Below are 27,926 nucleotides of genomic sequence, written 5' to 3'. Positions count from 1 at the left end.
CTACTAAAAAAAACTCTAAAGCTTCTTATATAGGTTATAAAATCTCTTCCATTTTTTCATTCCAATGAATTACAAAATTGAGTGGAGTGAAATGATCTTTAAGTATTTTTGGTTTACATAAAAGCAATGAACAATTATTTTAAATTAACTGATTAAATGTTTATTAAAACAATTGTTGCTACTTATCTAAGACAGCAGTGATCATTTAATGCCCACTCTGCCAAGATCCAAATAGAATAACGTGCTACTAATGCTTACAGAGTCATTCTTTTATAACTATATTAGGTAAAGAAATTCACCATCTGCCTTCTGGATATTTACATTGCAGAGAAAGTATTCTCATCATCTCATAAAAAAATCATTCCCATTAGTTGTTGAAATTCATATATCTTTTTTTCCTTTCCACAGTTCCTCGCAAAGTGCTCCATTATGTTGATGCCAGATAACATCTCAGACAGAATTATAAAAAGCCTAGACATAATATATTTGAACCATTATTTTCTACTAGGCAACATTATTAACTTACACGAAGTTCTTGACAGTTTTTGGAAAATAACAGATTTCATGTTGTTTATAGATGTGCAATCAACCAAACTTTTTTTTCTTTTTAACATATTAAAGAGACTAGAAGGATTACAGATAATGGGAACAGTAAATTACAACATTTATTTGGCATTTATTTGTGAAAACTAATTAGTTCTCAAAAGTTCTGTGTTGTTCATTCATGAAGGATTGGTATAATTGTTATGTTCATTTGTCAACTTATTTCATCTTCTTATTTGTAGTGCATTAACCCAGAAAGGTACAAATAATACAAACTCTTAATAAGAAGGCAAGCAGGTAATAAGTAATTGAAACTTCTAAGATATCAATATTGATTTGTTTTCTTCACTAGAAATGTATATTTTGCTCATAAATTTTGCCACCAAAATATTATAAAATAAACCAATATACTGACATCCATATATAATATATGCATTGCTTACCTCAGTCAAGTGTGGTGTAGGGTTAAATCCACAGAGATTACAAACTCGATTCTTGCATTCAGTGCAAGTACTGAAATTAGGAGGATCCTCAGAACCTATGTTGAGTTCACTTTTGCAGAGAGGACAGGCTGATTTTGGTTTGGGAGTTTTCTCTGGTTTTGGAGGAAGGACAGCCTTTTGTGGCTCAGTCGTTGAAGGTTTGCTGTCCTTAGTGGGTAGGGTCTTCTTTTCTGTTTCTGTTCTTTTTACTGTTGGATCTTGTTCAGCTTTGGGCTCTAATTTTTCAGCTACTGGGGCTTTTGTTTCCTTTTTCACAGGTGTAACCTTTGCAGGTACTGGTGGTGCTTGACCTGTGGATTTGGGTGGCCCCTGAGACGTAGGTGGCTGTGAAGGGGCAGGGGCTTGTTTTGTTGGAGCCCCTGGCCCACTTTGTGACTGAGGTCCAGGCTGGCCTGCTGTGGAAATTAAATTCGATGCCTGACTGAAGATTGATGCCCCAAACCCAAAGAGTTTCCCAGTCACAGTTTCTTGAGGAGTCGTAGGCTGTGACTTAGGAGCATCAGCTATACTTCCCAGACTCAGACTGAAACGCCTTGACTGCTCCTGAGATTTGGGGGGCTGTTGAGATGTGGGGGCAGTTTGGCCAGGGGTAGGTCGTGGGCCAGGGGGTGTCGGTGACCCTTTTGGCATTGGCTTGGCATCTGGTTTAGGACTCATTTTGGTTTGTGCTTTTTTAGGTTCATCCTTCTTTTGTACCAGATCAACTTGTTTTTGACTTTTGCTCTCTGAACTAGGTCCAGGATGTGAAATAATTTTTGAATCTGATGCAGGTTGAGGTATGGCTTTAGAATCAAATGGAGTGACTTTTTCCCCTGTTGGTGGAAAACTTTGTGAGGGTTTGGCAGAATCTATTTTTAGAGGAGGGGTTTTCTCCTGATCCTGTAACTGTTCTCTGGAGCTCAGGATATCAGGTTTTGTTGCTTCCGCAGATGAAGGTACAATATCTGTGGGTGGCTTTACCATCTTGGGCTGCTTTGGTTTATCATCAGCAACAGGGGTCTTGGCCTGCTCAGATGGGACAGAAGGCTCTTTGGGAGGTGCTGGCTTAGGTGAGGACTCTGCCACAGCAGGCTGCTTGGCCGTGGCTGGGGGAGAACCATGAAGCGTTGGTTGTTTCACTAGTGGTGGTGGCTTTTTAGATTCAGGTGCCTTTGAGATTTCCTGTTTGGATGTAGTATCCTTCTTTGGGGAAGCCTGCTGTGACGGTGGGGATGATTTGCTCACTGTCGATGTGGGAGTAACAGGGCCAGTCTTCAGTTTGGGCTGGGGCGATGATGGAATTGGAGCCAGATCACCTCCTAGAGCTCTTTGCATCTGACAGTTTAAACATAGCCACTCTTTTATCTAGAAATAATATAAAGCAATGGTCACTAAGATAAAGCACTGTAAAAGCAAAAATTGTTTAAAACATTCATGGTACCGTTTGAAACTATGTCCCTCAACTTTCAAAGCATAAAATATAGACTACTTATTTTAATTAATTTATATAAAAAAGTTTAACTATATTAAAATAGAATTAATAGACCTCAGAGACCAAAATACCCTATATTATAAGGAAAATAAAAAGTAAAAATCAACATATAATTCTACGTTTCTTCAAATGTTAATTATTCTTTGCTTTTGATTTACTCAAATTTTTATTACTCCCCCAAACAGAAAACCACATATGATAAAAAACATGGGTTTTAACTATTAGATTTCATGTGTCAGTATGATAGATTTTTTTTCTATCAATGACTCATAAAAAGTTTTTAGTTATACAGCCCAGAGTAGACTTGTCAAATTAGGAACACATTGCTAATTTCTTAAATTAGCAGAGCATTACTTCCCCCTCCAAGGTGACATAACTCAAAGGTGTGAAAACAAAAATTGATCATCATTTTGGGTTAGAAAGGGGTTCTCTGTAAAGAAAGTAAATAAAAAATAATGGCATTCCTTCAAATTATCATAAGTAGCACAATTTAATAGAGAAAACATGGTTTTGTTATAAATTTTATGAACATACTTGAAAAAGCAATATAAGTAAATAATGTACTTATTTGACTGCTGATGTGTGTGTGCGTGTGTGAGAGAGAGAGAGATGAGACACATATTGTATGTATAAACAAACACAAACAATTGCAACTGCTCTTTTCATATTGTATCCATTGTGAAAAGATATTGAATTTGGTATCATATTTTAGAAATCTTATAAATTTTAGAAGATAATTTGAAAGTACCTATGTCTAACATTTACCTATTTTATTATTCCAAAACAATGTTTGTTTATTGCAGAATATTTTAAATATTACCAAAATAATTGAGAATGTAAAATTCTGCCATGATCCAATCCTCTCTACCCAAAGTAACCAATGTTAACAGTTTTACACTGAAGTTCTTTCTACAGAATGTTGCACAGTGAGAAAAATAAGTATATGGAGCATAGGCACCAGAAAAATTTCCCACAGTACAGAATTGTAAAGTATTATGCTGGCAAACAGCATAATATTTATTTTCAAGCATTTGCCTTCTGAAAAATTTGAGTTGATAATTCCTTAACGTTTTAGAGCTTCTTTGAAATTATTTAAACTTACATACCAGTAGAACGAGGCTTATTATGTAATCTAAGTAAACTATGTTTGGAAAAGGTTAAAAGAGATTTTCAACTTGAATGAAAATGTTATATTTCTGCTTTTAAAATTGAATCAAAAAGTAAAATTATGACTTTTTGTTAAATATGAGTGGCAGATACTTGGTTATTAATTACATTTGTTTTCAATATAGAGGTTGAACACCTGTGTACTCATGATATTTTTACCTTTTTTACCTTTCTATATGTTTGAAGCATTTCTCAAAATAAGTTTTTATACATATAAATATTTGAAATCCCCAAACTATCAAGCAATTGCTACTTCTGCAAGTACCATGACAAAAAGCAGTTTAAACTGTAAAGAAACTTTCACTTCGTTTTATCCCCATCTTGAAGGAAGAAAATATCTCTATAAATATGTATCTACCTAATCACCCATATGCCTATTATCAGTGTCAATTCTGCTTTTCTACTATTTATTTTTTCTCATATATTTTCTTCCATAGCCTTACATGATTACCATATAATCACATAGCCAGACAAAATAAAGGAAGAGAAATGTAATTAAAAGCATAATTCTTTACCTGCACTATCACTGACTTTTTCCTACAAAATATATATTATATGATATTATCACCTTTTCCTACAAAATATCTATTATATATATCCATATTAACCAGTTCAAATTACAAACTTCTAGGAATGATTTTCATAACCATTATATGCTTTTATTATTTTTACCGAGTGCCATAGCCAAAGTAGATGCAAAATTTAATCAATATTCATTCCTTATTCAAATATTTATTAAACACCTTCCACAGGGTACATACCACTAAAGGAAAAATCTCTTGTCAGTGATGGAGGCTACAATATAGTGGAAGAGTCAGATAAGAAACAAAGGAGTTAATGCAGACTATAATTTCAGGGTTATTATAGATGCACAGTAAGTATCTGATGATATCATGATGGTTCCTTCTTTTTTTTCTTTCTTGCTAGTTTCTCTTTTCTTTTCTGTGAAAATTTCTTTGGATGCGTTTGGTATTATCAGTAAAATTGTTAAGTTTCTTTGAAATGTGAACATTGGAGTTTCATGCATAGTCAGCCAGTGGGCCCTAACTCCATTTTGGACAATTGCAAAATTAGAACACTGCCATGACACATCTAATATATGATGTACATCAATGCCAGGAACACATTTTGTACTGTTCTTATTCAAAAATCAAATGATTTGTTGTGCATTATAAATGTATATACATATTTCTCCCCCTAAACAGAGAAAGGAGAGTTAGGAAAAGGAAGGTGGAAAACAGGAGTCACTGCCCTGATATTCCCTGAACACACTCTTTTCCTGAACAGACTCCACTGCCACATCTTTTGTCCTTTTAATAACCACACTTTTTTAACGTTGATAAAAAACACATGAAAGATATTTGATCCCTGAATGTTCCTCCTCACTGCTAGAATACAGATTGAAATCATTGTCTACAGCTATCACAATATAAAAAGCTTTTTAACCTCTTAGGATGTTTTAGAAAGAGCCTCCTTTTATTTTTTAAATTCTACTGGCCAAATCTGTTGAAGATAGAAATGATTTTTATCAGAGCACAGTCTTGCTTTGAAAACAGCTGCATATCCAATTCCCCAATTCAATTGAAAAGGCAACAAAATCTTCCTATACACTGAGCCAATGAAAAAGACCACAATCAGCCTCAGCATTAACATCATGAGCCCCCTTCCCTCCTGTTGTAGGTCATGTCTGTCACAATGCTCTTAGGAAGAGCAAGAAGTAGCAAGGGGGCTATGGCCCTCCAGGTCATGTGAGTTATAAATCTGGTTGTAAGATTTTTACGGAATTCTGTTATTCCCCAAGTGGGTTTTGGTTGCCTGTTAAAGGTAAAGATCCATTCATTCTCTCACAGTTCCAGAGCCACCATCCCTCATTTGGCCCTCATCATTTCTCAACCACTATACTTCCACCAAAAGTAACCTGTTTTAAGCAAACAACAGGAGTTGACTCTAAGCATAACCACGTCCCTTCAAACCTCAAAGCCTCTCCACTACTCCTATGATTTGAATATCTTTCCCCTCCCAAACTCTTATGTTGAAATTTAATCGCCATTGTAATAGTATTGAGAGTCGGGACCTTTAATAGGTTATTAGGCCATTAATGCTCTGCCCTCGTGAACAAATTAATGCTATTATCGGGGAAGTAGGATCACGATAAAAGGATGAGTTCGGCCCCCTTTCATTTCTTGCTCTCACCTTCTCACCCTCCACCAAGGCATGACACAGCAAGAAGGCCCTCACCAGATGTCAGAGCCCTGATCTCCACAGCCTCCAGAACTGTAAGACTAAACTTCTGTTCTTCACAAATTCCCAGTCTCAGATATTCTGTTATAGCAGCACAAAACAGACTAAGACAAGTACCTAAAATTTAATTTTTTGCAAGAAATTCAAAATACATGATTTTGTTGATGTTCATATGGTGGAACTTACATAATTCTGCTATTTTTGGGTCTATATCTTTCAAAGACTCTAAGCAACAAATGGTAAGAACTTCCTTGTAGTAGTCTTTCTATTGATCCCCAGGGTCTAACTGACCCTTTATGCGTCACAGATGTTCACAAATATTTTCTGAGCTGTTTTGAATTAAGCAAACTAGTCGAAAATATTTAACTGCGTTCTTCAAGCTACAGCATCCCTGTTTACTCTGCCAATTCTCACTGTTTACACAGCCTGTACCACAGACTCTGTCTTCATTTTCTGGTTGTATGCCATTTGCCTCAGAGCCCTACCCTATTCTTCTGACCACCGACACTCTATCCCCACTTTGGTTCAAACTGAAAGAGTCTCCCATCACTAAAACACCTGCTAACCATAAATATTTTCTTTGTCTGAAGACAATTACTGCCTGTTTTTCACTTCCAAAATTAAATCATTATCTCTAATTCTGAGCAGACAGGTACCAGTTAGTCTCCGACACTTGCTGTCAGTTCTACACAATGCCCCTGTCTATAACACAGTTGGTCCCCTAGTTCTGCATGATTTGGGTCTTCATTCCACTATATCCATGGATGAGGATCTTAGATTTTAGTCTTTATCACTTCCTCCCAAGCCACAGAAGTCGGACAATATCTGAGGGACAGCTTCTACAAAATTCTCATAAACTTCCCAGGGCCCGTGTCACAAGTAGTACTCCCTCCCTAACATTACACTATAATAAGCCATATATCCCTTTGAAAAATGGTGGGAGAAATGGAATAAACAGTACAAGGGGCCTACAACTGTATCCTGAATGGACTCTTACCTTCAATATACAAGCGTTAAAGGAAATGTTTATTAGATAGATATATCAAGCCAGAACCATTTCTAAATTCTAGATTTTATATGACAAGCAAGGAAAAATAGACATCTTTTGCTTCCCCACCTATAGTCTTACTTACAGAAGGTGCATAAATGAAATTCAAGGTCTACAGACACAATTGTTTAAGGAACTATTCTAACTCAATTAGCTCTATGGAAAGGAACAAAATAAAGACATAAAATTGTTTGTTCTTTTAGTCTTCTGACATAATATGCTACATAAATGAGGGTAAGAGAGTAAACGTTTAATTGTGAACTTCACATACAGAGTTCCAGTTAATGGTGCCTCTATCAAAAAGAATCAAAACTATTATCCCTGATTTTTAACAGTATAACTTTAATAATAATTCAAGATAATCAACTTGATACATCTAAGCAATAAAGTGAATCGGTAAATTTTGGGGGTCCAGAATTAAAGTATATTCATGCTCAGAACAATTATGAATTTAATTAACTGCAAAACAAAGTGGAAAACACTCCAAAAAATTCCAGAAGGTATAATAACTAACATCCACCCTTCAATGTAGCCCACACTGCACAATTTAAATGCAAAATTACATGAAGGAATCTCTGTGCAGTTACATAGCAGTAGTACTTGGAATAATGGAATATCAATAAAGGACAAACACAAGTTAGGAAGTTATATTTGCTGGTGTTCATACCATTCATATGAGCTGTTGAATAAATTTTCTTCAATCATGCTTTCATTCTGTCCTTACACAATAAAACCTGTTAGGTTCTTACTTCTTGACTCATCACAACTAAACTTTTCTGCAAACCATAGCACTGAAATGGATTATTTACTCCACTGAGGCAGTATTCTCATTTTCTCTTTTCTGAGTCATGACTCCTCTCCCATTTACCTAAATGCTACCCACCCTTTACAGTCCGCATTGAATTTCCTCCTTTACCATTTAATATTCCATCATCAAATAAAGTCTGCCTCTCCTCAATTGTAACTACGGTAGTCTGAACCATGGCATTTAGATTCAAATATGTAGTGACTTAAAGCGTTTTCCAGTTATTTCCTCTTCTCTCCTCATACAGACTTTTAAAAGGAATGACCACTTCTCATGTTTACTCTTACTTTTGTACTGTATCTCAGTAAATTTTAAATATTTCTTAATAATGAACTATTCAGAAATTTGTTTCTATTTCTCATCAAATTATCTTAAAATACTTATTTAAAGTCTTATATTATTTTAAATGCCATAGAAAAATATAGTACAACCAAACAAAAAGTCTAAGAAATCAATATTATAAAGAAAAAAAAAATCAGCTAAAATTTGAAAACAGATTATGCTTTCTGCTACTTAAGGATTTCCCCAAGCACATGACCTCCCCTACAGAGGCAGTTACTCCTGGACAGCAGTTTGACTGCAGATGGCTCATTGTAGTTGACATCTTCAGATATGCATATTACTGCAAAATTTTTTTTGGTTAAAAACTAGACACTAGCAATCCTCCTAACTGTGATGGCATGCTCAGTAACTTGGTGAAACAACTTTATTTAAAATAATCTATCCAGAAGTTGGATGGATATTTCCTCTTTGAAACTTGTGTGGATTATAATTTCTGCTGCATGATTCAGCAACCATAAATAAACCTGTGAAACATAACATAAATATGCACTCTTTTCTTCATAAATCATAATAATGTTCACCAAATGCTAGCAATAACATTTGTAAGTCCTCAGTGTAACCCAAAACAGGAAAACTGACACTTTCACCAAAGCACAATTTACAAAATGATTACAGTACACAGACAAAAATATATGCATACTCTACAACAGTTACACAAAGAGAAGACTCTCAACTCAGTAAACTGAAATCACATATATATATATATTAATCACAAATATATATATATATTAATACTTCTAAAATGCCTCTTATGTGGTAAATTCAAACTTTTATATCTCAAATGATTAACACACACCTGGGGCTATCACGCAATTTTGCAGCTATGAACCAATGGCTCTGATTAGACAATATTTGTGCAATTATCTGAATAGCTTATTGCACTTTCCTCATATTATGTCATTTAAAAATGAAAAATGTAAAAAATAAATTACATTAGTGAAAAGAATCAAAGGTCTCATACACTTAATATAAAGAGACAAATAAGAACTCATTATAAATGCTGAAAGCAGCATATCTTTAAATCAATCAGATGCTCACTGGAATTAAGCCAGTACTTGTGCATTGACTTGGGGAGGAAAAAGTACATTTTAAAAAATATATGAAATGCTTAAAATATATTAAAGCTTATGTAAAAGACAAAGTTTCATAAAGGAAATTTAGCCTCTTTTTGCTCTTTGTGAATGAAAGCCTCATAAGTTTTAAATTATTCAAACTTTACGTAGTTGTATATATAACATTTTCAAGAATGTACTTAAGAAAAGTCTAATTTTAAAATTGTGCTTAATCAACTTACATTAGTTTCATTTTTTTCCACAAATCCTATTCACCCTTTCTGTCACCATTTATTTCTTTCTGACCACTTATTTTTTAATCCTTCCTCTGTCAGAAACAAAAAACACATAGATGTACACATTAAAGTTTTTCCCAAGAAATACAATTACAGAGTTTCTAATCCCATGTTCACATAATGAAGCCTGCTATTTTATTTTTAAAATTGTTTTACATAAATAGAAATCTGTTCTTAAAAGTTGTTTTAAGTATTCAACTGAAAATTCTGAATTTGCTGAGCAAATGAAAGAAATCTGTTTCTACGAATTGTTTTGTAATTGATAAAAATATTGATTAGAGAGAAAAAAAGAACAGAAAAGGTGGTTTACTATTTCATACTCAGGCAAGACCAGATCTCATCTATATGTACTTTATTAAATTTGATTTTATAAACAAAATTCTATCTGAATTGCTAAGTTATTGGCTCTCCTTCTAGACTCTGAATCCTATTTCTGACAGTGAGCAAAGTTATCACCTTCATCATCTCTATTGTCAAATTCAAGCAGAGTAGATGTATAGCATAGGATCTCACAGCTTTCTTAAAGAACAAAAAAAAATAATGCATCAATGTTAAGACTCTGGTTTGGGCAGCAGTGAGTAGGAAGGTATAAAACCAGTGCTCTTAAACCTTGATTTTTTTTTTTTTACACTAAATCTCCTGAAAATAAACTCCTACCAAAAAAGGTTAATTTTCATTTAATTTTAAGAAAATGTAAAATATACACTCATACACACACACCTAGAAAGGTAGGAAATGGCATAGTGAATCAAATAATCCAGTAAAAGACATGTGGTCTCCTACAAAAAAAAAAAAAAAATGCTAAAGTTTGGGTCAGTAGATCTGGCTTCTTCTTTAAGATTCATTGCCAAGTAATTCCATGACCTTGCAAAAGTCCCTTAATTCTTAACCTCAGTTTTCTCATCTACAAATGGAGCGTACAATGATGGTGCTATCCCTATTTACCTATTAGAATTCTATAAATAGGATTATTAATAATAATGTATACCTATGATTGCAATTTCAAGGCACATCCATTTATACTGGCAAAAGTAATTTTGAATTTAGAAATACTCTCACATTGCAAATATTTAAAACTAAACACTCAGAATAATAAAATGACCTGACCACATCACACAAGAAATGAGTAGTTGAGCTAAAATTCATATCCACAACATCCAAATCTAAAATCCCATATTCTTTTCACTTTTCCAAAAGATCATCTTATGACTATTTTATAAAAAAAAAAAAATTGCAGATTTCAAAATGCTTTAGAATATGAATTCTTACTTTCTCAGTCTCTTTACTCATCTTTAAAGTGTGAACATCACCTCATTAAAAGAGCATAAGATGAAATGCATATAAAGTGCCTACAGCACAATTAGAAATGCACAGTGTTCAAACTACAAGCTCAGTTTTCTGTGACAAAAGACTGATCTTCCTTTTTACTGAAGAAAGAGAAAGGCAAGAAACATTGTTTGTAGTGAAGTTATTACTTCCCTATCAAAGGTAACTAGAAGTACTTTTAAGTGAATTCATAGTACTATCAGCAAGACTGCACATGTGTGAGGGGCAGAGCCAGGACTAGACACAGATTATTTGATTCCTTATTGATGCATTTAATATTGTTTTTACTTTAGGAAAATTAGTATAAACTTCTAATAGATTACTTACATCTTTGTCTTCGATGTAATACCGCTGAAATATTTGTAAATAAAAAGCTCATTGTTATGTAAGCCAATTAAGATATAGAATACAGGAGAGTGTTAAATATGTGTGTGTTTTCTCAAGGGATATGAACAATGAATAAGTCAGCCCATCACTATATTAAGCTTACTGATCCAATAAATGATTTGCTAACTGTGGGTATCTGCTTTCACAGCAGAACATCTGTTCTTAACAAGCCATATAGACCATTGTACCAGTCATAATAATATATAACAAGCATACTAGATATTAGAAAAGCCAGCACTGCAGAGATACCTGAAACATCTAGTCATTTAAAAGCTGAAAATGAAAAAAGGCTTTGGGTCTAATGATTAAACTTATAGGTACAGCATGAGGAATATATATATATAATTATCCAAGGAATGTTCAAATCATAAGAAAAATGTTGCAAATTGGATCTCATCAAAAGTGAGAGCTAAACAAATATGGTATTTGTAAATATATTTAAAACAGATGTTTAAATGATTGAATCCTTCTGTTCATTTAACTTCATTAGAAAACTATTTTAAGTAAGGGTAAATTAATTTGGTTATAATTGGGATATTCTTGTTTTAAATAGTATGAATGATACCATGGGGATTATCAGAGAATGGCAAGTAAATCAATATCATTGTCTTCCTAAACCTTTCTGTTTAGAATCAAGGTATTTTATTTCTCTTTATTGGCTTCATATAAACATGGTGCCAGTTAAATCACACATGGCTGTAACAAGTAAAAAAAAATGATTTAAGAAACTGATCAAACTTGGCATTGCTATTTAGAACCAAAAATGTTAACATTTCACCAAGTAGAATGCTAAGCCTGATGATATAAAAATCAAGAATCTAAATTCTTTATTCATCTCTTTACATTATATACTTCTTTAATGAATCATTTGCTGACTTAGAATTTTTTAATTATTGTAGTGTTAATTTTAGTTATGACATAAATCTACAAGTCAAAAAAATAGTGCAAAAAGGTATGACATTGAAATGTAAAAGCCTCCTTTGCTACCTCCAAGGCTTATTCTCCAGAATCAACTAGTATTAATTTTTGCTTTTAGTTTATCTTGTGGTGGTCATTATAACGTCAAATAATAAGTTTTGATTTTTTTTCAAAGGAAAGCCTCATATTATCACCTATTTTTATAAATAGGAATAGCTCTCTATGCTGTTTTATGGGGGATTTATAAAATACTCATTCCCCCACCTCCACATTACTAAAGGCAAGAATGAAGATGGAATCTCAGAATGAGATTTGTACACATTCTTGGGTTCATCTCATCCTTTCCTTCCTTACTACCCTCACCTGTAACCCTCAGCCTAAATTGGAACTACACTTTTCAATTAGACCTCTAGTCACCACTAAAAATGTTGGATTCCCAAGTCATCCACCAAGTAGTCCTCAAATGAAAGTAAGTGAGAGAACCCCACCACTCATCTCTTCCCTCCCTTGGTGCACACTATAACTTTATTCTTCATTTTTCTCCATAACACTTTTTAGCATCTGTCTTACCATATGTTTTATTTATTTGTGACCTTTACTAGAATACACACTCTATAAGGGAAGAATTTTTTCCATTTATTCATTCTGTAGCTCCAGAATCTAGAACATGCCTGAATTATAGTAGATGCTAAGTAGTTGAATAATTTTTTTTCTTTTGTCTTTTAGCTCTATAATCTGGGGAAATTCTGGCTCTTTATCTTCCAGACCATTAACTAGGTCCATTTCCACCTTCAACCCTCAATCAGTCCACTGAATTTTGAGTGTGGTAATTATCAATGAAATGTCTTCTTAAATCTTTCTCGGAAATAGTAAAAAGGAATTTTTAAGTTTTTTATGTTTCCTGAATGAACTCTTTCCTATAAGGTTCTTTGTTTGTTTCCTATTAGTTCACTTATGTTCTTCATGGGTGTTATTGCAAAAGTGTCTGGTTCAGCTCTTCAATCCACTCATATATATAGTGAATGTCTCCATTATTTATTTGCTTCCCTGTTAGTCTTCTCCTTTGAATGAGAGGAAATAGGATGGCAGACCAGAGTGACCAAGTAAGGGCAGTTTTACTTTGATGGTAACAGGTTTAGTGCATTTGAATCAGGTTAAGTAACATTGTACTTGTTTGTTTTCTCCTTTGCAACACTATTGTAGGAGAGGAGCATGACTTCCACTTCTACTCTTCTTTTGAAGGCCTTAGTTTTCACCCCTTCATTTGTAGAACATTCTCTGGCTTTAGCCTGAGGGGTAAAAAGAGAGCCTCCCCTATACCTTGTCTTCCCAGGGGAGATTAGGAGGGAGTCCAGCTGTCCTATCTGTTCTCACTGAAGTACTTTAATTATTTAATTATTATAGACAACCCACTGTTTTCTCAGCTCTTTAATTCCTTCTCATTTCCTTTCTATCTTCTAGGAATTCTTCAACATACCAACTTAACATTACTGGTGCTCTTTCATATTTTCTGGAACTACTATACTTTCAATCATTTAAAAAGTGAGACCTTTAGAGAGGGAAGATGAACATTTGTGTTCTCAGTACTCTTTTTGAAGAGGAACTGTGTGGCAGTCTTTGCTTAGAATTTGAGGTGACAAAAGACTTTTGTGCTAAAAACAGCAAGCAACTCAAAAAAGAATATCCTCTTTCCTGAAAGTTCTTTCAGTTACACCACGATCAGGAATGTCTTACAGGCTCTGGCTCTACAGGTTCCAGCCTCCTGACGTTTGGCATAGCTCTGCTCTTCCTACCAGCTCTTCTAGACAACTGTTCCTGCCTCTGTTTCTCTTACCAGAAATAGAAGCAGCAGGACTATCCTCCTAAAAGAGGTGGCCAGTTAAGCCATTTTACCTAACTGAAGAATTTCATTTTTTGCTATGCCTTGTTTTTTTATTTTGTTTTGATTTTTAACAAGTGAAGGAGATTTATATGTAAGTCTATATAGGCAAACTAGGTTTTTTTTGGTTTTGCTTTTTATAAGCTCCTGAGAGGTGGCCATTTTTTTTTTTTTTTTTAATATCTAGTTTCAGCCAAAAGACTGATTAATATATGGGCCATCATGACCAAAAAAAAAAAAAAAATGAAAAAAAGAAAATGACAAAAAAAAAAAAAATCCCTCCTAAATCCACTTTCATCACTAACATTCGGCTCATCAACATTCTAAAAAGTCACAAGTAATTATTATATATTACAAAATTTCATATACATTGGGAGAATTATCAAACACTAGAGACAAGCCTATAAATCTGTGTCCCTAAATCTATCTTGCCTGATGCTACACAGCAAAAGAGATAAAGTAAATCAATAAAAATAACAATAAAAATGCTTTTGTCACTAGTTAGAGAGCAAATGTTCAGTTTTTGTGTCAGAAAGCAAACCCAAAGAGAGGAACTGCATTGTAGAGATTTATTCAGTTAACAGACCAGCAAGAAGAGATAAAACCATAAACTCCTCTTGGCATCAAAAGTCTAGGCTTGGAGCCAGTGGATTATTAAGGTTATTTGGATCAGCACACATCTCTACAGCCTCCAGAGAGGACAGTTAATTTAAAGGCCATCCTCTGCACATAGATTTTTGGGTTGTCTAAGGTGCTTGTATGTTGTGGACTATACTAACACTAATACAGCAAATGCATTTCACAGGGCCTAGCCTCCAAAGGCCTGTAGTTTCAGGTTTAACCTAACTTTTAAAAATTACACATAGAAATGTTAAGCTTGCGAAAGACAGGAAAATTTCCCCAGCCTAAAGTCTCTGTTGTAGATAAAGAATAGTAACACAGCAAAATTGTTGGCTCAAGGACAGATGTCCTTGGTGCAGACTAACCTAAAGTTGCTTTACTGTTATGTAAAAATACTGAGGAAACTGCTGTGGAAAAAGACAGTATTTGCTAAGAACAAGCTATTGTTGGTGGATCGACTTAACCTTTTGCAAATTGCATTATGGAATGTCACTTTGTTGTTCACTGATGTTACCAGCCTCTATTGTTAAACTATGCTTAGCCATAACTCCATCTATGTTCCTTTTCTGTAACTTTCTGGCCTGGAGAATAAATACCGAGAAAGAACCCCAGTTCAGGGTTATTTTTCCAAGGAGGAATGACTCTCTCTTGAGGTCTACCTGGAAAATTAACCCCTTTGGGCTTCTCACTGCTTAGAAGAAATGGGCTTTGAGTAATCCTTTGCATCTCTGTCACCCAGGGGGAGAGAGGTGACAAAGAGAGTGCAACAGTATCCAGCAGGGGTGGGGTGAAATTTAGCGAATTTATAATTAAGGGAGCAAATATTCTCTCTTCCCTATAGCTTGGGGCTGAGTGTAGCTACCTCTCTAGTCCTTCTTCCCCAGACCTGGTAGTAGTTTAAGAATTAGGATGGTCACAAGCGAATATAGTTATAATGGTGATGCATCAGTAAAGAAAAAAATCATAGGAATTCTCCTTAGTCTTTTCAGGGAGTGACACAAGAAACCAATGTTCTATTTTACCCACAGACTACAAAAGTAATAATATAGAGGGTTGTTTGCATATAAATATCAAACTAGAAAATAAAAATTCATGTAAATTGAAGTACCAAAAAATGTTTAGCCTCTGTCCCTATCCTCCATGGCAAAATTGTTTACTCAATCTGAACATTTGAGGGCAATTTGACCCAGATTGTTACATCCTTTTTGGAAGATGCAGAGAGATTTACTTTTTCATGGATACATATAACAGTTTAGAAGTGGTGGTCATCTCCAATATTTCATCTACCAAATCTCCTGGAACAGAAGTTCTCAGCTTCTATGCAGTGCTCTAATTTTCCAACTCTGAACTCTGGATAATTCAGGAGTTTGAGAAATTGGCTTCTTGGTGGACAGGATTAGAAAAGATGCTTTTCTAGAGCTCAAAATTAGAATTGATCACATTTTTCCTTACGGAAAAAAATAAATGAAAGTTAAAATAACATGTTACCGTTAATACTATTGGTCAAGTGGCTTTAAATTGCTATCTCAGAACCCAACTATTTATGATATACCTATATAGAAAACAATGTGCAAGTAAACTTTAAAAGCCAAATCTACTTATAATACTAAAACTATCTCTGCTGCTATTGTAACTTCAAAAGCACACCATATATTTAAAAATAATTTCTCATATAAATTTTTGGTTAATCTTCCTAACAACCCAATGTGCCTGAAAACATGTTATATTTATATTCCAAATGATGCCATTGTAACGGAAGTGTAAATGTCCAAGTTCATCCAGACAATAGGTTATGACTTACTCTACTCAGCTAGTGAGACCCTCTACCTGCTCCCACATTCCCAACTCCTTCCATGCCCATCCATGTGTGTCCAAATTCTTACCGTACTTCATATTCCCAGCTCAAATACTTCTGTTTTCATGAATATAGCTCAATACCCACCATTGATAATGATTTTTTTTTCCTTTGACCCCATAGCAGTTTATCTCTCTTCCCACCATGAGTAAACAGATTTGGAATCAGAAGATTTGGTTTGGGTTCTGCTTGGTAGTTTATCATGTGGGTGATCCTAACAACTAAACTAACCACAGTGACTACTTGAACACAAGTTTCCTCAGTAGTATAACAGAGAAAATAGAATATATGCCCAGAAAATTATTTGTAAGTTTAATTGTGATAAAACAAGTAAGAAAGATTTATATGAAACATAAGGCCCTATACAAAGTTACTTTTAATATAGATTTAGATATAGATGTTCTTTCTTATATACAACTTTTATTTCCCCTATTTCTAGTTGAGGGAAGACTCTGTATCTAATGAATATTTGATTCTGTCATAGCACTCAGTGGTGCTTCATAACTAGGCATTTTATGCAAATTTATAAAATGTATGATCAAATGTGTAACGACATTCATCAAGGTAAGTTTCATAAAGTAGAATATTCATCACTATCTGCTAAATGTAGAAGGCCAAAATCTGACCTCAGTCTACCTCCAACTTCATTGCCCATTTCTTCCCCACCCCTCCAGCTAACCTAGATTTATTCCTGACTCCTTATATACATCCTGTACTTTTCTGGCTGCAGGTCCTGGCCCAAATCATTACCCTCTTTGGTTTTCTCTATCTGAAACACTACCCATCCTTTTCCCTATGAAGCTTTTCTTAATCTTACCCACTAGAAATGAGCACTCCCTCCTCTGAAGTCCATAATATTTGTTCATATCTCTCACAAGTCTTATCATCTGGCTACATATTATGTTTCCTTGTATGTGTATTATCTAATCTAGTACATTTCACTCATATTGAGATCAGCATTCATGTTTCAGTCATCTTTATATCCCAGCAAACTGTAGCGGAATGTCTTCCATACTGTAGATATTCAAATAATATCTACCTTTCATATAGTGGGTATAGAAATAATATATGTGGCTTAAATTTCCAAATGCATGTTTCTGCCTTATAAATTGCCACTAAAACACTTCAAACCTATACATTTTGTAAAAAGAGCATCCATCATTTGAAGTCATTATTACTTCACATTCCTATCAAGTTAATATCTTTACCAACACTTAACAAGCTACATATATATAAGCAAACTACTTATAATCTGATTTCTTTCAAAATTTGCATCTAGCATGTTCTTATGAATTGCAATTTTATCAGTAAAAAATGACTTATTTAAAAAAGTAAAGTACTCAATATGACTTTAAGTTAAAAAAAAGTAAAAGACATTTTAGAAAAAAATGAATAATACTTTAGAAAACAACTAAAGCCTGGCATATTTTAAATCTGTATCATTTTCATTTTTCCATGATCAGTAGCTAATTTAACATAAGAGTTACCAATGATCATCATTGTTGTTATTATCATGACATAGACTTCATTTATAACAGGAGTGCACAAGCTTCATCTCTCAAGGATAATTCAATCATATAATCCTTCATTGCCTGCTGTCAGTTACTTCCTGGGCTGTTTGCAGACAGGATGCAAGGACAGCCCACTGACAGCTGTCCTCCAGACAGACTAAATGCTTTTTGTGCCTTCTGATCAGTAGTGGCTATCAGATCTCTTTAAGAAATGAACCTCTTCTTATATTCTCATAGACCTTAAACCTCTTTATTCTTTAAATTATTATCCCAACTTCACGGTGTTATTTCTTAACTCCAGAGAATTTTAGTTTTTCTGCTGTTTTTTGTGTTTGGTCCCTTCTCTCTAAAATGCCCCCGGATCTCTACCTATTAAAGTGATTCTTTATTCAGGGCCTGTAAGTGCTGAGATAATATTAACTGACTTGCTGAGAATTACTTTTCTATCTTCAATCTGAGTTAACAACCTTGTAGGCATCTGTGTTACTATTGTCCCCTTTATGATTCGATGGGTCAGGAAGAATTAACCAGATACAAGCCTAGTAATAATAAGGACTACCTAGACATAAGCCTTGTAGGTATAAACTGCAATCTTCTGTGAATATATCCAACAATGTTGAAACTACTCTAATGACTACATCTTCTTGTGAACTGATTTATGCTTTTATTAATGATTCCAGCTAAGGAGGAAAACATGCCTTCATTGGGTATATTGGAATCACTGGCAAGGAAAAGGGACATGCAGATTGAAAAACTGTATTCAGTTTTATATTAAAATTGTATTTAGAATTTGAAAACATTGTCCACTTTTTTTCCTAACACAAATACATCCCAGTTCAGAATACTGGAATTTTGATAGGTAGAAGCATCAATTTAAAATGTAAAGTGATATCATTGTATGCTACATAAATAATGTGAATCTTACACATAAGAGTGAAATAAGTAGGTACTCAACATATTTCAATCAATTTATGTTTGTTTTATATGCTAAATTTTCAGAAATTGTGGCAATATTTTGGGCTTATTACTGGAGAAAAAAATTAAGTTCTAATGTACAACTGGTAGAGAAGAAAAGAAGGAGGGAGGGAAAGAAAGATGGAAGGAAGGAAGGAATTAGAGAAAGATAATGTCATCCTACCATTTAAATGATAAACTAAGAACCATTTGTGGAAGACAAGATATGGCAGAAGAGCATAGACTCAGTGAATAAGTATACTCACCTCAGTTAAATGAGGATTGGGATTAAAACCACATAGGCTACAGACAGTAGTTTGACACTCAGTGCATGTGTTAAAATTGGCCTTTTCTGGAACATGCAACAGAAGTTCAGTAGCATTGCAAAGAGGACAGATGGTTCTAGGGAGACCTTGTAATGAAGTCTGTGCTGCAGATGGAGGAATTGGTGGTGTTTGCAGAGGTTTTGCTGTCCCTCTTTGGCTTACTGGTTTTGTAGATTGCTGATCTGAGGGCTTTGTTGAGCCAGGCTGGTGGGAAGGGGTTTTTGTTGGGCCTGGCTGTTGAATAGAAAGCTTTGCTGGGCCTGGCTGTTGAGCTGAAGTCTTTCCTGGTCCAAGCTGCTGAGACAGAGACTTAGCTGGCCCAGTCTGCTGAGCTGGAGTCTTTGTAGATGCAGGTGGCTTAGCTGGAGATTGCGGGCCAGGTTGTTGAGCTGTGGGTTTTGGTGTCCCCAGCTGCTGGGCTGCGGTCTTTGCTGGTCCTGGCTGCTGGGCTGGAGTCTTTGGCCCAGGCTGTTGAGATGAAGGTTTTTCTGAGCCAGCCTGCTGAGCTGGAGGCTTGGCAGGCCCTAGGGGCTGAGCTGGAGGCTTTGTTGTTCCTGGTGGCTGGGCTGGGGGCTTCACTAGCCCTGGCTGTTGAGCTAGGGGCTTCGCTAACCCTGGTTGTTGAGCTGGAGGCTTTGCAGGCCCAGGCTGTGGTTTTTCAGGTGTAGGCTTCTGGGCTGAAGGTTTTCCAGGACTTGCTTGCTGAACAGGTGGTTTGGATGGGCTTTGCAGTGAAGGTTTAATTGATTCTCCTCTTACTTCATCTGACTGTTTAGTCTGAGGCCTCGTTACCTCTCGTTGAAGTGGCAATTTTTCCTGGTCTGTCTGGGGAGTATGGGTTGGCCCCTGAATTGTCTTTCCTGTACCTGGAGGTTGTGATTTGACTTTTTCTGGTTGCTGAGAAGTTATTGATTTGGAAGCTCCGTCTTGCTGAAGTGGTTCCCTAACAGGTCCTTGCTGCTTAGGAACTGACTTAGGTGATTGTTGTTGTGATGGAGGTTTTGTGATTGCTTCTAGTTTTCCTTGTTCTTTCTGAGTTACTTTTTGTTTCTTTGTAGTTTCTTCCTGTGATGCTTCAGAGTCTGATATCAAATCAAAAGGGTTGAATTTATTTACAACAGAGGAGACAGCACTTAAAGGGTTAACCTCTGACAGGAAGCCAGGCATCATACTAGACTTGTGCTCTTCCTTAAAATCAGTTCTGGACTTTGATTCTTTCAAGCTAATAGTGGAAGGACTCCTTCCAGGCAATTTCTGCTCTGACCTTAAAGTGTCTGTAGTTCTACTTTTACTGAGACCAGGCTGAACTGGATGCCCAGGATCTGGTGGTTTTCCCGGTTGCTTTGGAGGATGACTACTATCCAATTCTTGCTTCCTAGAATAGTGACAGAAAAATAAATGAAAATTATTTCAAATCAAAGTATATCAAAAAGCTATTGTTTTCTTATATCCTCCAAATTGTGAATGTATAACTAGAGTCTATTTTTGTAGTATATTGTATGTGATCATAAAACTTTTAATGCCTGTGTTCCTTTCTTTAAATACATAGAGATTTTCAACAAGGAGAGGAAGAAAAGGAAAGAAACAATAGTTGTTATGAATGATAACAAATTAACATACATAGTTATAAAATACTTATCATAAAAAGAATTTACATTTACACTTAATGGAATCTGAGTATACTTAAAACCTAATTAAATAGAGATTAAAATTAAAACCTCAATAAGTCAATGTAATGTCATATTATAATACATATATAACCACAAGGTGTGTATTTTTTATAAAAAGTATGGTCAAAGAAAGTTAGTCTCCTAATTACTAGCAGCATTGAAAAGTAAAAATATTCATTTTAAAATGTAGAAATTTGCTGAAACTTTCTTTTTTTTAACTTGATTTTGAGAATTTACATTAGTTATATAAGGCACACAATGTGACATTAGGAGAGTTTCTGGTAATGGAGGTTACATGATGCCTTTCCAGGAGGCTGAGAAAATTGATAACCTATTCAATTTTATTCCATTCTACCTAGAAAGGTAATATTCATTAAATTTCTTTATTAAACTTAATAGGATGAGAATTTATACTATTATTACTGAGACATTTTGAGAAACAACTCTGTCTTTCTTGTGGAAGACCAGTGTTATTTAATTATTTTTACTAATAACTAATTTTTAATATGAAATTTCTAAGAAAAGTAATAATTAATGCTTAAAGCATCTTAAAATATATTCTGGTATCCAAATAGTAATAAGTCAATTGTGACCCCACTTTTGAAAAGTACTGTTACTTTTCTCAGGTGAAGAACATACATAGTGATCTCTTTATTTAGTGTTTGCTACATCATTTATTATTGCCATTGATAGATTATTTATGTTCTTATTAGTTATTTACATCATTATAAAATATAATAAATAATTAACTTTCAAGATTTCTTTTAATTCATAGACAAATATACAAGATGGATTGTTATAAATAGCTTTGGAAACATGATCAATTTTAAATGTCTATGATTAAATAATTAAATGTTTCTTATCAAAAATATATATTTAGCCAAAGTCATATTAAGTACATCCATTTTTTAAATAAGACATTTTTTTTATAAAGTTGCATCTAAAAAAATTTTGCATTAGAATTATGGAGAAAATTAGATTACAAGAATTTTGCATGATACATGTAGCTTTTTAATTTTGGAAAAGGCATGTTTCTCTTTAATTAAAAGAAACAAGGATAAAGAAACAGTGATTCAGTAGCACCTAAAATATGAGGTGATCACAATAAAGTACTACAGGTTCTAATTAGTTTTGTCATAATTTATCTGCTAGTGAACCAGACAACCAATTTGTAATTTTGTATCATTTAATACTTAATATGAGTTTTTCAGAACTTCCTTAATGATATAGAAATCTAAGTACAGATCAAGACATATGGCATAGTAGAAAGAAACAGGGAAGCATAACTTCTATATAGCAAAGACTCAGAAAGAAAGAAAATAATCTTTAAATGGCAATGTATGCACAAAGTGATATTCCGACAAAAGATGAATAAACAGAATTCTGATTTTTGGCAATTTCCTTCAGGAAAAAGTTTACCAAAAAATGTACATTTTACCATGTCATCTCTGAAGCTCTCACTTAAACAGGGAACTAAAATTATTATTCTAGTTAATTCGAACAGCTCCAATATCATTTGAAATGCACTGCTATCTATTTCCATTTAGGGAAAGTAACTTTGAAAGTTTCTTTGTAGGCCTTTCTATGTGCTCCCTTCTATATGAAGGCAGAAGAGCTATAGTAAATAATTGAAAGTAGATTATATTCAAAGAGGTACATCTTGACATTTTTCTAGAATTGTTCTTCCTTCAATTAACATAATGTACAATTCCTTTGAAGAGCAGATGCTTAGGAACTACTTTACAGATGTAAAATCCTGTAAGCAATTATTTAGGCATTTTATTGAATTAGTTTATTTGTGCAGAGTCCTAAAAGTCTATCTTTAAACAAAGTACAAAAAAATCTTTTCTCGATTTCAATAAAATGTCCTCTCTTGAAAATAGTATTAAACTTATTCAAACCATTGTTTGGTGATAATATTTCACTTCATCTAACATATGTGCAAAATAACAACAAACTTCATGAATAACAAATATTTGCAATAACAGTAAACACCAGAGTTGAAAGCAAGGTACTTGCACCAGAAATTATAATTACATGAATTTCCTACAAATAGAAGTTGTACTACATTATAGCATCCCTATCAGAAAATACCTATACTTATAGAGCCATAAAGACTGCCCTACAATTTAAACTTAGCTTTAGTTGCTATAATTATGTAAATAGAAGTAAAACACAGAGATTCGAGAGCAGGAAATAGAAAGAAATTCATTAAGGGAAGATCGATTATTACCAAACAAAAATGTAAACGTGTCTTAGCTAACTGCTCTTTTGGTGAGTTTTTTCTTAGTAAAGAGGTTGTTGTGTTAAAAAGAGAAATGACTAAAATGCAGTCTGTGCCTTGTATACTAGACTGGGAACTAGAGAGAGAAGGCATTTCACTTATCTTTGCATCACTAGAACCAAGTCTGGCCACTAGTAGATGAGCATTAATGTTTGATGAACTAATGAATAAATTGATGATTAACAATGAGCAAACCAATGAATTAACATATCAGGTTTTTGTTTTACTCTAGATTAATGTTTCTTGAATTCTTTTCAAATCAAATTCTTCAATAGGCCTTCTGAGATATAAATGGATACATTCCATATTCATCTTAGAACATGGACTTGGCCTGCTGTTCTAGGAAGAAAAACAGTGTAGAGTTGTTTACATATTAGGGGAGGCCCAAAGAAGTACTAAAGGAAATAATCACTACATCCAGAATTCTTGTAAAATATTCTACTAGTCAGAAAAGTTTTCCAGTAAAGCCCTTGTCATATGATATATCCCTAGTTGTAAATAGAATGAGTAGGAGAAGTAATAAAATTGTATTTCTCTGGGTCTACAATGAATCAAAAGTCCAGGAGCATTTCATTTGTAACCTGTCTTCTACTTCTAGCTTGTAACTAACCATATTTAATGCTACTTTCTTTTCATTTTACTATTGTCATCCCCAGATTAGAATTATTCTTTTATAGTTAGTAGAAAAATTACTTCAGCTAAAATTAAGTAAATATATATGCAAATTTAGGAATGTAAAAGCAGTTGGAATGATAAAATATTTTTTAAAATGTAACACAATAGGCAATGACACTTAACAGTGCTGAGTCACATAAAATTTTATACTAGAAATATAAGCAACCTTAGGAATATCTATTTATTTTTATACATTATTTATATAAATAAATGAATATCTATTCATTTATCCTCTCATCCAGGATACTAGGACTTAGAGAAGCTAAGTCACTAATTCAAGGTCATGAAACTAATTAGTCACAGAAATCTGGTATTCTGACTCCTAGCTGGTGGGGAGGGGGTAATTTCCACTCTATCACACTGACTTCTCCATATGTAAAAGAATATAAATACATCAAAATAACTCACAACAATGTTAATTCAACATACAACTTGTCTGTAGCCATCACTGAAAGTGTCATCCATTTCTGGTAGTGATATTACCACTCTTTACATTTGTAGGATTCCTTTAAATTAAAAATCAAGCAAAAACATCCCTGTCAATTTTTAAGTGGTCTTCACAATGACCCTCGAAGACAGGTAAGACAGGTATTATTAGCCTTATGTAAAGGCAAGGAACCTGAGGCACATATTGGCTGAGAAGTGTATGTAATTTGCCATGAGTCAGTTAAAATCACTAGGATAAGAATCTAGGTCTTTGGGCTCTCAACCCTTATTTCTTAAAAGCAAAAAAGTCCCAACATGCCAATTAATACCACTTAAATTTTTAAAACTTCAAATAATTTAGATATATGTTCCTATATATACTTAAATTAACATGATCCTAAAAGTCTAAATGATAATCCAAGTGTTTATTTGGTTATTGTACAGGGGGATAAAAACTTTATAAAAGTTATCTTTTATAGAAATCTTTCAGTAAAATATAAGCACATTGCAAACAGCAGAAACTAGTTGTTTATTTTTGAGTATTTGGATAAAGTTTTCACCCATAAATTTAGGCCACAGATTACCTATTAATACAAACTCCACATAACAAAATTACCAATAGATAGTTTAAAAAGTATATTATCTGATAGAAATACTGAATAAAACAACAGTTTTTTGGTCTGAAATAATATTTTTCAGCTGCTCTTTGAAGAAGAAAAGTTAGGAATCTAGAAACTAAAATCATACTTTTCTTGCTAATTTTAACTAGCCTGCTAGACCTGTTGCTTGTGTCTCCTAGGAAAAATTATAGAAGATTTGGCATACACTTCTAAAAGGCTAATAAAGGTATTATATTTTGTTATTACCCTATGAAAATAAATCAATTTTTTTTCCAAGTCAAGTTTTCATCTAATAGAGGGAAAAAGTACACATAAACGGCACTATAAGGTGATGAATAAGAAAGACTTTATAGCAAAGAAATAGCCCAATATACTTCAACCAGTAGTAGTTATTTCTTTTCAGGATAAGTAGGGTTTTTACCTGACAGATTTTTAGACATTTAAGATTTAAGATTTTATGTGGAAGTATCATCACTATCCATAAGACATTTTACATCTCTCCTCTATTTAATTTAATATTATAATTATTTAACAAAGTTATATGCATATACTTATATGATAGTGACTAAGTTAAAAATATATATTTTTATGTGCTAGAGGATAAGAATCTACAACTATATATCCAGGTCTTTCTTATGCCAGTTTCTCGAATGAAAAATTGTAGGTTCCTTGCATTTGTCATAAAGCAGGAATTCAGAACCACGGACAGAGAACTGTTCGCTGCTGGAGGGTGCAAAGTTTAAGGTTTGTTTACAATAATAAAGGCAAAGCAGGCACAGTGATTATACCCTCTTAGTACGCTAATTAGAAAACAACTAATTTATTGGGGTGAAGGAAAATGGAGAGTTAGAGAGGGAAATGAATATGTTAATATTACAGGTTAGCTCGTACAATTGCCTGTGGAAGTTATCATTTATTTGTTTTATTTTTTAAAGTATTGAAAATGAATTTTAAGGTAATACAAATTCACATGCTCTTCCATAAACTGAAAGCCACTTTTGCATAAAAATATAGCAGTGGTTTAAAAAATAGCATATGCTAATTCAGAAATACATGTATAGCACCTGCTCTGCTCTGACCAAACCATCTGTTTAATGTCACAACATATTTTAGGGTCCCTCACTGAATATAAATGGTATATTCATTTTATACCTTCTATCCAAACAGCTTCTGTTCTCCTCTGGAGGTAAGGTGGGAAGAGAGAACAAATCACCTCCAAAGGGATTAACGGTATTGTTACAGAAATATTTAGACATCATTCACGGAGAAAAAGACCCCGAAATGCCCAAGGAGAAGGTTTAAACAGAGACAGGTAAACACCCAGTTCTATCCATTTCCCAACACGTCCGTGTTGTATTAATGGAAGACTTCCAGATTAGTAAAACGCTGGAGGGCGTCTCTCCACGCCATCCTAGAGGGAAAAGGTTCCAAAAGGCCAAAAATCACAACCTAAAATCACAGTACCGAGAAGGCAACCCTCGACTATCCCACCACAAACTCTACAATGCATCGTTTTTATTCCGCCCATCAAAAGGCTTATGATCCCTTTATAGCACCCCATTAGGGTGAATAAAATGAACGGAGGCGACATATATGTACTGCTGTGCTGGCACATACGGGCTGGTACATATGTGCACGGGAAGCTGTACATATATGCAAGGACATATACATCATGCTGTGCGTGCCTGTGCATGGAAGGCGACTCCGCAGCAGCCGGGGGACCGCTTCCCTTGGGCAGCCCCTGCGCCCTTGACATGACAGCAGCGATCTGTCTCCTCTCCTCTTCGCTCAGCTGGCTCAGATCCGCCTCCATGCCGGCCGGGATCACGGTGTGCAAGGGGCTCCCCGCCCCACCGGCCCCTCCTCCGGCCGCCACCGCTGCCGCCAGTCCTTCGGGGAGCCCTTCCCCTTCCAAGCTCGCCTCGTTGCCCATGGCTCAGGGGGACTCGGAACCGCCGTGCTTCCTCCCTGCGCTGCGTCCCGGTGGAGAAGCCCGCGGCCACAGGAGCAACCGGAGCCGGGGTCCGCCGCGAGGCGTGCTCGGGACGGCCACCGCTGCACGGAACACCAGGAGGGGATTAGTCCCGCTCGCAGGTGACGCCCGCGGCCGGTGCCTCCTCCATGTTGGACAGCGCCAGGCAACCTTTGCAGAAGACGCCTCCCGGACGCCGCCTCAGCGCCCGGAGCCGGGGAGAAGCAGATCTGAGCGGGGCCAGTCGGGCGCCGTCCGCCCCTCCCACCGCGTCCCGCCTCCTCGTCCGCGCCCTGGCAGTGCGCACGCGCGTCTGGGAACAGGTGATGGCCGCGCCCTACGCCCAGCCCACTCTGCGTCGCCCTGTGTCCTCCTCACGCTTAGCACCGATTTAAAGGAGCCCAGCGAGAGCGCCCCCCAAAACAGGGGCGAAACAGCTGAGGTTTTTTTCAGGCATATTTCAGGATGCCTCAACTTTAGTTTTAGCAGACTAGATTCCAGACTAGAGGCGGGAAGGAGAGGAGGAGAAATGTCTGTTTCCAGCTTTGGCTCCTGGGATTTGTAGTTTCAGTTATTATTATTGTTATTAATATTTTTTAAGGGAGGGTTTTAAAGGATTTACACCTTTCTAGGAAAGGGTGCAAGTAACTGAAAATTAACAGGACAGATCCCTGATACGTCTTAGGCAAATTTCCCAAAAGGTGCTAAAAATGGCCCTTTTAATTTAAAACTTTTCAGAACAATTATATTAAAACTATTAAAGATGATACAACATCAGTAAGCAGGTAAGATTTTGAATGCTTATAACTTATGTTGTTCCATAAAGGGACTATACAAAAGTAACGAATTATAGGGAAGTGTGGACCTAGGGTAATGTAATAAAACCCAGATTGTAGATATTAAAATGTTCCTCCCTCCCCCTTTTTTTCTATCAAGAAACGTGGACAGAAGAACCCCCCAAACAGACACACAGTTGGTTACAAACAGCAGAGATATAACTAAAAACCACTTTCTCAGACCCACTCCCCATTTCT

General features: G+C 35.0%; 1 protein-coding gene across 3 annotated transcripts in view; it reads right to left on the bottom strand.

The window, feature by feature from the left end:
* The window catches only part of PCLO (piccolo presynaptic cytomatrix protein), a 421,017-nt gene extending 393,921 nt beyond the window's left edge, over positions 1–27,096 (bottom strand). For all 3 annotated transcript variants that reach the window (XM_008589167.1, XM_008563007.1, XM_008566033.1), the window contains exons 1-3: positions 26,606–27,096; positions 19,186–20,620; positions 987–2,390 (exon numbers count right to left, since the gene is read on the bottom strand). In XM_008589167.1, the coding sequence (XP_008587389.1) occupies positions 987–2,390; positions 19,186–20,620; positions 26,606–26,853 (3,087 nt within the window). In that variant the 5' untranslated portion in view covers positions 26,854–27,096. The remainder of the gene's footprint in view (positions 1–986; positions 2,391–19,185; positions 20,621–26,605) is intronic.
* Positions 27,097–27,926: the final 830 nt, after the last annotated feature.

This window comes from Galeopterus variegatus, unplaced genomic scaffold, assembly GCF_000696425.1.
Source record: "Galeopterus variegatus unplaced genomic scaffold, G_variegatus-3.0.2 Scaffold0, whole genome shotgun sequence".
Lineage (NCBI taxonomy): Eukaryota > Metazoa > Chordata > Mammalia > Dermoptera > Cynocephalidae > Galeopterus > Galeopterus variegatus.
The sequence above is the reverse complement of the archived record's forward strand: the minus strand, read 5'-3'. Positions and strand labels throughout refer to the sequence as shown.